At 43.6% G+C, this 11,084-nt stretch overlaps 1 protein-coding gene across 1 annotated transcript; it reads right to left on the bottom strand.

Annotated features, from left to right (window-relative positions):
* Positions 1-1,972: 1,972 nt before the first annotated feature.
* Positions 1,973-11,084, bottom strand: LOC310787910 (protein NLRC3-like; the record flags this gene model as incomplete). The annotated part of the gene is given in 11 exon segments (XM_083649364.1): positions 1,973-2,540; positions 2,542-2,583; positions 2,821-2,994; positions 3,674-3,847; positions 3,958-5,758; positions 6,017-6,254; positions 6,455-6,533; positions 6,739-6,852; positions 8,686-8,799; positions 9,345-9,458; positions 11,077-11,084. Coding segments are annotated over 11 exon segments (3,426 nt in total).

The raw sequence follows: 11,084 nt of genomic DNA, 5'->3' as shown, positions 1-11,084 counted from the left end.
ATGTAGAGCCAGTGGTGAAATTAGTTTTGTTTTTGTTTTTAACTTGGAACATGGTGTGTGTGTGTGTGTGTGTGTGTGTGTGTGTGTGTGTGTGTGTGTGTGTGTGTGTGTGTGTGTGTGTGTCATGGCCACAACTTAATAACACATAGAAAAGAGCATGGAAAGCCTATAATCTTGTTTCATGTTGACCATTTGGGATAATCTACATTATGACATCAGGGACAGGCTGCGTACACACTAGTGCCTGCAAACAGAGAGATTATTTTATGGGGCACCTGATGCCACATACTCATGGCGGCCTTACGTATACAAGGGCCTGCTTCAAAATCAAATGGGGGTCCATGCCTTTCCCCAACCAATCCCTTGCCCTCCAACCATCATGCAAACAACAAACACCAACTTATCAGAAATTGTAAAGGACATATTCAAATATCAAGCCGTAGCATGCAAGCCATTGCCTTCACTAATTATTACTTATTTTAATTATGACTTATTAACTATGACTGTTATTCAGCTGCCTAAGAAGTTAGTTGATGCATCTTCAAGTCAACAATATAGTGTTGTGAGACCTTTCAGCATCATGGATGACTGAGAGCAAGAGACTGAGAGGGACAGGAGCAGAGGGAGAGGGGGTGGCGATCAGTGGTAAAATAATAGGTTGACACAGTTAAATTCAATTATGATAATAGCAATCTTTATTTCTGATAGAAAATACATGTTGGAAAAATACAAGTTTTGTCTGATTAAATATCTCATTCATTCATTCATTTTCCAAAGAACTTAAGTACTTAAATGTGTAGTGTTAAAACCTAGTTACACTACAAATAGAATACATTCTATTTACAAAGATTTTAGTTAAGTTAATGGTGTTCAAAGTGAAATGAGTAGAAAATATGAAAATATGAGCATTAATATATGTTGGGTTGTGTACATAATTTATATACAGTATGTGTGTGTTCCCTTTGCAGAGTGAACCATTATTAGTGGCCGGGCCAGCGAAGCGGCAGGGCCACTTATTGTATTTGCCTTTATTATTTTTCTTCCTCCCGGGAAGTTCGACTTCCCATGGATGAAAACTAACCAAACTTTGCACAAAGGTCCAGCCCCATGCCAAACGTCTTTGACACAAATTTGGGGCCAATAGTCCTAACGGTGGCACTACAGCGACCGTCTAAAGTTTAAAACTAAAAAAAAATCATAAAAAATCAGGCATACGTGCTACGGCTTTGCAACTTTCACAGAAATGTGCGCCTAAATGAGGGGAAACTTTTGTACAATGCAACCTATGGCCAATTATGAAGTCTAAAGACCGCAAAACTGCAAAAACGAATTAAACCCTACTCCTCCCACATTTTTTCTTCAAACGACACCAAACTTCAGCATCTGCATCGTTAGACTGTCCTACACAAAAGTATCAAAACAGATTTTCGATCGGTCAAAAATTTAGCCCACAGTGCATCAAAACGTTGAATTCTGGCCCTGTGTATAGCCTAATTACCTTAATTACCTATGGCAATTAGGTTGTATTTGTGATGTCATCAGTCAGGCAAGCAATTGTGATGCCATCACTGATGTCACTCGAGCAATTGTGATGTCATAATAGCTCAAAGCCTTGAGACTTGCCCAGCCACGACCCAGCAGCAGCCACTTTTTTGGCGCGTAATAACTCCCACAATTTCTGCGCCACATAGACATGCCCGAACTCAAAACATGCGGCTTATTGAGGACAGGTGTGCTATGACTTTGCTAAGGGTTTGGTCAAGCGGTTTGGCACTTCTTTTGAATGGACCCAGACCCGGCCGGGTCCGGGTCGGAACCTCGGGTATTCGAGGGGTCGGGCATACCCGAAGACCTCTAGCTCAAAGCCTTGAGACTTGCCCGGCCACGACCTATTGCTGCGCAGCAGCTATAATTTCAGTATTCTTTTTCACAAAGTGGAAAGGGAGGTGGGAGGTTTTCGCCTCACAGGAGGCTACTCTGCCTCGTCCATCTGACACAGAGTAACTGAGGAACCAGACCCAAACACAGACCTAAATCTAAACCTAAACCCAGGGTAGAGCGGCTCAGTGAATGTGGAGTGGAAGGTGTGGAGGTGGATCTGTGTGCCAGAGGAGACTCTGTAGAAGGACAGAGTGCCAGCAGGCCAGTCCAGATACACTCCTACTCTGTCAGTGTCAGAGGAGGAGATACGTGTGTCTGTTTTTTTATTATTGTGACAGACAGAGTAACTTTTCTCTGAGCAGAACAGACTCCAGGACTTGTCATCCCATCCAAGCTTGCCATCAGGCCCGTTATCAGCCCTTCCTCTCCTTCTAATACCTCTGTATGTCACTCCTACAAAAACCTGTCCTTTCCTCTCTACCTCCCAGTAGCAGCGCCCAGTCAGACCATTTGTACACAGTAGCTGAATCCAGTAGACAAATCTATCTGGGTGATCAGGATATGGCTGCTCCTCTCTCACCACCGTCACCTTTCTGTTGTCCTCAGACAGAGAGAGGTTTCTGTTTGCTGTGTTTGGGTCCAGTGTGAGTTCACAGGCATCTGAAGGGGAGAACAAGACACAATACAGCAGCATTATTTGATCTAATATTAACTATTCTATTCATTATTTGTTGATTTGCCATTAAAAGCTGACATTAAAAGTTCACCTTACATCTGAAGGGTGCTGGTTTCAACCGACACTATCCACGAAGGCCAAAACTGTGGAACAAGTAGGAACAAATAAATACTGAGATAGAAAGACAAATCGACACAATTCTGAATGAACACAAACACACACACAAACAGTGTATATTGTCGTTTTACAATAATATAACCTACTTGAGAACGTCTAGTCTCCAGTGTGGATCCTCCAGTCTAGCGGACAGCAGCCTCACTGCTGAGTCTCCTGGATGATTGTAGCCCAGGTCCAGTTCTCTCAGATGGGAGGGGTTGGAGCTCAGAGCTGAGGCCAGAGAAGCACAGCCTTCCTCTGTGACCAGACAGCCTGACAACCTACACACACACACACACACACACACACACACACACACACACACACACACACACACACACACACACACACACACACACACAATCAATAATTTGCTGCTGCATATTGTTTTCACCCATGGGATCTAGCTCTCAAAGTAAAAGTAAAACAAGCAACACATGTATTCATATTAATGTGTATACTAGTGTCACAATGGTTGTGATGATGCTAACAAAAAACTAAACTGTAAAAAAAAAACTGTTGACCCCATGATCTGCTTTCTGTTTTCATTTGGTCATGTGACTGAATCTTACTGTCCATTCACACCAAACGTAAAGCGAATATTCACCTTGCATTATTCGCGCAGATTTTCCGCTTAAGTAGAAACATTTCAACTGGCATGAATTATGTGGTCAAGGTGATTTTTTTGTCATTTTTGAAGCAACGCTCAACCTACGCTATGGTCTGATCACATCATAAGTCCTTTCTGGTATTTTATCCCTCAACATCAGAGATAGTATAGGCAAGAAAGAATGAAATGTACTCATGAAAAATCGATCACAGGGACTAGAGACTAGTAAACAAAAAAGAAGCTGTTATCCCATAAGAAAAGCATGCACAGGTTGAGTTTTCTCTGGTGTTCATTTGTATGTAATCCAGCATTTCAATGGTCATGTGTTGAACAGGTTGAGGAATACCGACCTGAGAGTCTCCAGTCTACAGTGTGGACTCTCCAGCCCAGCAGAAAGTAGCTTTACACCTGCATCTTGCAAGTCGTTGTTACTCAGGTCCAGCACTCTCAGACTAGAGGACTGGGAACTGAGAACTGAGGCCAGAGCTTCACAGCTTCTCTCTGACAGCTGACAGCCACTCAGCCTGAAGAAGAATCGGTGATGAAGAGAAACAATTACTTACAAATTTACTCTCCAGTGAAAAATAAATCACATGTAATATACTGAATTTATCTACTTTATCTATGCACCTACACAGCTTTATTGGAGGCTTTGACCACTGGCAGCAGCTTCAGAAGACCCTCCTCTGAAGCAGAGTATTTCTTCAGGTCAAAAACATCCAGCTCTTTGTCTGATGACAGTAAGATGAAGACCAGAGCCGACCACTGAGCAGGAGAGAGTTTCTCTGTGGCGAGACTTCCAGACCTCAGGTACTGTTGGATCTCCTCCACTAGAGAACGGTCTTTCAGCTCATTCAGACAGTGGAACAGATTGATGCTTCTCTCTAGAGATGGATTTTCTCTGATCTTCTCCTTGATGTACTGGACTGTTTCCTGATTGGTCTGTGAGCTACTTCCTGTCTGTGTCAGCAGGCCTTGTAGGAGATTCTGATTGGTCTCCAGTGAAAGGCCCAGGAGGAAGCGGAGGAACAAGTCCAGGTGTCCGTTTGGACTCTGTAAGGCCTTGTCCACAGCACTCTGGTAGAGATGATTTAAGCTAGATTTATTTCTTAATTGCTTGGGTGGTGGGGAGGTTAAGTGTGTTTCTCCCAGTAGATTGTCCCCAGATTTGATGAATGACAGCAAGACATAAACAGCAGCCAGAAATTCCTGAATACTCAGGTGGACAAAGCAGAAGACTTTGTCCTGGTTCAGCCCACTTTCCTCTTTAAAGATCTGTGTGAACACTCCTGAGTAAACTGAGGCTGCTCTGATATCAATGCCACACTCTTTCAGGTCGGCTTCATAGAAGATCAGGTTGCCTTTCTCCAACTGCTCAAAAGCCAGTTTCCCCAGAGAGAGAATCATCTTCCTGGTCTTTGTAGACCAGAGTGGATCTGTCTCAGCTCTGCCATGATACTTGACATTGCTCTGGATGGCCTGAACCACCAGGAAGCGGATGTACATCTCAGTCAGGGTCTTGGGTATCTCATCTGTTCTCAACACCTGCTCCAGAAGTGTAGCAGTGATCCAGCAGAAGACTGGGATGTAGCACATGATGCGGAGGCTTTGTGATGTCTTGATGTGGGAGATTATTCTGCTGGACAGTTCCTCATCTCTGATTCTCTTCCTGAAGTACTCTTCCTTCTGTAGGTCAGTGAACCCTCTCATCTCTGTCACAATGTCAACATACTCAGGGGGGATCTGATTGGCTGCTGCAGGTCGTGTGGTCATCCAGAGGCGAGCAAGGGGAAGCAGTTTCCCCTTGATGAGGTTTGTCAGCAGCACGTCCACTGAGGTCGACTCTGTGACATCAGTTACGATCTCGTTGTTCTGGAAGTCTAGAGGAAGTCGACACTCATCCAGACCGTCAAAGATGAACACAACCTGGAACTTGTCAAACCTGCAGATTCCTGCTTCTTTGGTTTCAGGAAAGAAGTGATGAATAAGTTCCACCAAGCTGTACTTTTGCCCTCTCAGCAGATTCAGTTCTCGGAAAGTAAATGGAAATGTGAACTGTATATCGTGGTTGGCTTTGTCTTCAGCCCAGTCCAGCGTGAACTTCCGTGTTAAGACTGTTTTCCCAATGCCAGCCACTCCCTTTGTCATCAACATTCTGACTGGTTTGTCTCTTCCAGGTAAGGGTTTAATTTGAAAGATGTCTTCACATTTGATTGTGGCTTCTGGTCTCACTGGTTTCCTGGATGCTGCTTCAATCTGTCTGATCTCATGTTCATCATTGACCTCTCCACTCCCTCCCTCTGTGAGGTAATGCTCTGTGTAGATCTGATTCAGAAGTGTTGGGTTTCCTGCTCTGGCAATCCCCTCAAACAGACACTGAAACTTCTCCTTCATGTTAGATTTGAGTTCACGCTGGCACCGTGTAGCAGGAGTTTCTGAATGAACAAACAAATAATATCAATAAATCAATCTTACAGTATAAGAAGTATCTATGAGAAATGTTAGCATGTCCACACTCTATTGTATCTATTCAACTCATCACTGATGTGTGGACAAACAAGTACTGTCTCTGTGGACCCCGATGTGAAAGGCAACTGTGTTGTGTTGTATAGAACACCCATGAGAAATAAACATTTTTATCTGTGGAAAAACTGATAATAGTGTAAAATATCACTTTTTCCCTCATGTAAAACCTGTTAAAAGACGCGTCTTTTTCTCCAGAGAGTCAGCCAGCTCCTCCTGCTTCATGCTCCTCAGGAAGTGCAGTGTGATGTTCAGAAAAGCCTCTCTGTTGCTCCTCCTCTGCTCTTCCTCCTCACAGTCCACCACCTCCTCATCCTCCCTCTGACTCTTTGGGTAATCTGGACTCAGAACCCTCTGGAACTTCTTCAGCTCGTTCTTCGCAAAAGTGATGATGTTCTTCTCAACAAGCTGGAAGAGAATAATATGTACATTAATCTGTCATTACTAATGCTGTGGACTGTACCATCAGATCCATCCATCCGTCATATACTGAAAGCCCCCTAGTCAAAAAAGAGTTTAGCATGGAGACTATTATGGTCAGAATGGTTGTTTTTAATTTTATTTGTAACTGAAGTAAATTGTGATGTTGTACATTTTACAGTACAAACCGTAAATATGGAGTCCAGTTCTGTTTGATGCTGCTGGGCAGACTGACCTCTGGCAACCTCTGAACTCTCTTGGTGGACTCTGTGGAGAAAACACGATGTGTTAAATATCCAGATATCAACACACACACACACACACACACACACACACACACACACACACACACACACACACACACACACACACACACACACACACACACACACAGAGATCAATTATATATCACGACTGAGAGTCTAATATCAACAAACCCATCTATTTTTTATCATCATTTTAACATTCATACATTTGATGAATTGACTGCTGTCCATCGTTGAATAGAACAGGTAGCCCCAGAGACTGGTCACTCTTCATGGACACACAGCTGGGTTCAGGGGCGTCTGTCTTCTCCTGCTGGATCCTGGTAGAGGTGGCAAATAAACTTTATAGTCAAGCAACCACAGTAGCTTGGATGGCTATAAACTACCGGGTAGGTATTAAAAATTAAAATATTTGCACTTGCACACCAAAGTTCAATAATGTTTAAAGCTTTGTACCTCACTCTGCCATGTGCTGTGGGATTGTCGTGTTAAAACTTGGCCTCAAGCAGCTGTAAACCTAACTAACCACTAGAAGGTGCTCAGCAGTAGATAGTTAAGAAACTAAATAAAATACACAGCAACCCTAACTTCGCCCACAGTGATTGGTTTTATTGAAATATAAGTGGAATTTAAGTTCAGATAACCAATTAAAACAATTTTGTTAAATATAGTTTTTGACCGCAATAAACAGCCTATATAAAATAACTTGAGTCCAAACCAGTCATGTCAGAGTCCAATCAATAGTCCATGGCAGATAAATCACATAATCAGATAAGATTGTTTATGGGTCTATCAAACGTTAAAATTTAACCTCAGCAATGATTTAAATGGCAGCCTTAATTCTCTGATTAAAACAGCTTTAAAACATTTCAACAAATAAACATGTTGATGACTTTAATGTTAACAGGAAACAGTTCATGTTGCTGCCACCAAGTGGTCCTCAGAGGGAGCAGCAGCAGCTCTAACACAGATCAAATATGACTGTCATGTCAGGGACATAGCAAGGGGGGGGGGGGGCACAGAGGAGATGTCCCCAGTCCACAAACTAAAGTTATGTTAAAAATCTGAGAACAGCAAGCACTAGGACCATGCGGCGGCCCCATCTTCCAGCGACCGGCCCAGTAGAAGTATACTGAGTGACACTGGGCCGCCCCAATGACATCTCTTTTACTAGTCCCAGCTCTCCCCCTCTCTCTGGGCTGGCCCAATCACATCTCTTACTAAGTGGCAGCAGTCTAGAAGTAAGTCACTAAATGTTAAGGTTGCTGTGAGACTGGTGGATTTACGTGCGGATACTTAATGTCCAAGACACACTTGGTAAACTGAAGTCTCGATAACTAGGAACGCTGTAGCACTTGATAGCTAAGTCTGCCAAGTTCGAAGATGGGAACTGTGCAGGTGGTTGTCGTGAGGTTAGTCTATGAACAACTACAGAGGACTTGCAGAGCACACCCTTATAGGTCCCGACTATGACATCATCACCGTCTGTGACATCATCAGTGATCTATGACATCATAGTAGGAATGATGACATCATCTAACACTAAACTAACAATCTGGGAACCCAGAGTCTATTTTTCTGGGACAGCCCTACCATTTTCCCCAGCTTCCTGTACACGTCACTTCCTTTTCCGCGTCCGTGCTCCACTGTTTACAGTCTAAATAGCAACTTGCACCGCAACTTTCCAGTAATTTTCCACTGTTATTGTAAAAGACGTCTTCAATACAGTGTGTTTATGCGTTAACGTTATTAGCAAATAGCTGAAATGGATGCGGAGAAGGAAGTGACGGTGGCTTTTCCGTCACTTCCACTTTCCTTTTCCGCGTCTGGTTCGGTTATTCACTAATAACGTTAACGCATAAACACACTGCATAGAAGACGTCAACTCATTTTACAACAACAGTGGAAAATTACTGGAAAGTCGCGGCTGAATAATGACATCACAACAGTCTAATCCTAATGTTAATTTAAAATGTGATATTGCCCTAAATGTGGCTTCAAACGGCCAAAATTTTAGAAAAACATTTAAAGAAATGGGCCTGAGAATGTGGGCCTGTACAAAATGTGTCCCCTCCATCTTTGAATGAAAGCTACATCCATGCACTGAGTAATAATATAAACAAACCCTGTTTTTATCATTTTAAGATTCATACATTTGATCCATGGAGTGCTGTCCATCTTTGAATAAAATAGGTAGCCTCAGAGAGCGGTCACTCTTCATGGACACACAGCTGGGTTCAGGAGAGTCTGGTCTCTCCTGTTGGATCCTAATAGAAACACAGAATGGACAAAACAGAGGTGATGCCAGTACAAAGTTTAAGCTGGCTTTTGACCAGCAGGCTGAACGTTTGGAATGTTTTCTCTGCCTCCACAACTACCCCCAAAGCCCTACAATGAAACAAGTCTCAAATTGCTCTGCTGGAGTTCTTAGTTGTCAAAAGTAGTAGACCCGCCCCCGCCCCGGTCGCTGCTCCAGCCTCTGCCGATCTGAGGAGAGCCGTAGACTAGCACCACGCTTCCTCCGACACATGCAGTTGCCAGCCGCTTATTTTCACCTGACAGAGGGGAGCTTCACCGGCAGGAAGTAGCAAGTGGGAGGATCCCGCTATTTCCATGTTAATTTAAAATGTCATATTGCTCTAAATGTGGCTTCAAATGGCCAGAATTTTAGAAAAACATTTAAAGAAATGGGCCTGAGAATGTGGGCCTGTACAAAATGTGTCCCCTCCATCTTTGAAATCAAAGCTACATCCATGCACTGAGCAATAATATAAACAAACTGTTAAAAAAAAAATCATTTTAAGATTCATACATTTGATCCATGGAGTGCTGTCCATCTTTGAATAAAATAGGTAGCCTCAGAGAGTGGTCACTCTTCATGGACACACAGCTGGGTTCAGGAGAGTCTGGTCTCTCCTTCTGGATCCTAATAGAAACACAGAATGGACAAAACAGAGGTGATGCCAGTAAAAAGTTTAAGCTGGCTTTTGACCAGCAGGCTGAAAGTTTGGAATGTCTTCTCTGCCTCCACAACTACCCCCAATTCTGAAAAAGAGAAAAAGACTGAACTTCTCTGGATATATCTATATCATTTTTTCAGATCCCCTCCCAATTGTACTTGGCCAATTTCCCCCACATACCCTTAATCCGGCTTCCCACCCGCAGACACAGCCAATCGTGCCTGTATGGACACCTGACCAAGCCAGGGATAACACAGGGGCGCGAACCTGTGACCCTCATGTTGGTAGGCAGGGAATCTACCACTACACTACCTGGGAATCTACCACTACCACCACTACCACCGGGGGCACGGTGGCTCAGTGGTAGAGCTGTCGCCTCACAGTCAGAACGTCCTGAGTTCGATTCTCGCCTGGGACACTGTGGGCGCTGTGGTTGTGTTCCCCCCCATATCTTCAGTGCCTACTGCCCAGGTGGGGTATCTCGTCGTAAGGGCCTTTCTCTCTGTGTGGAGTTTGCATGTTCTCCCTGTGCTCCCCCAGGGGGTTCCTCCGTATATAGCCCCCCCCACTAAAAACATGCAGAAGATCAGATCGTCATCGTCATCCGACCAGTGACGACAACATCCGAAGTTGGTCCCCGGGCGCTGTACGAGAAAGCGACCACTGCTCCTGGCCTGCCCCCCGGAGGAAAGGACATGCCTGGATGGGTTAAATGCAGAGGACACTTTTCACCGGCCACCGTCAGCATGAGTGTGTTGTGGCCGCATGCATGTGTTGTGGTGTTCGTGTGACAATAAAAGACGGGGCTTGTCCCGTTACGAGATAGATAGACGGGGCTTGTCCCGTTACGAGACTACACTACCCGGACATGGATAGAAATAGTTAAAACATGAGCACAGTAACATTTAAATGGTAACAGCTTACTCCTTTTTAGAAGAATGGTGTTCATCTTTAAGGACATCTGACCGGTCACTCTTCATGGACTCACAGCTCGGTTCAGGAGAGTCTGGTCTCTGCTGCTGAGACCTTGTAGACAGGAGGAAGACCACCAGGGTGGGAAATTAACTTCATAGTCAACCAGCCACAGTAGCTGGTGGATAGCCAGAAACTACCAGGTAGCTATTATTAAAATATCTGCTGACCAAAGTTCAATAAAGTCATGTGCTGTGGGATGTGGTGTTTAAAACCTGGCCTCAAGCAGCTGTAAACCTACTGTAACAGGACCTAACAGGATCCTACTCGGATATTGTTTTATTGTGCGTCTATCAAAAGTTAAAATTTAACCACAGCAATGATTTAAAGAGCTGCCTTGCTGGTCTGATTAAAACAGATTAGAAAACATTACAACAACAAATAAACATGGTCATGTTCTTTAACATTAACACCCAAACTCTGACGCAGAACACTGCTTTTATGTATTGAACATAAACAGTGAGTTTCCTCACATACAACCGCTAATGACAATGAAGGTTTATTCTGTATTATTGTCTTATTATAGTTGCATCAATCAACAACAGTAAACATGATGAATGTGTTGGAAATGATTATACTATAAGCTGTAATATAAAGTGTTGGCTACAATACCTTTCCAT

Source organism: Poromitra crassiceps (genome assembly GCF_964638095.1).
Source record: "Poromitra crassiceps genome assembly, chromosome: 13".
Classification (NCBI taxonomy): domain Eukaryota; kingdom Metazoa; phylum Chordata; class Actinopteri; order Beryciformes; family Melamphaidae; genus Poromitra; species Poromitra crassiceps.
This window is presented reverse-complemented; position numbering and strand designations above follow the sequence as displayed.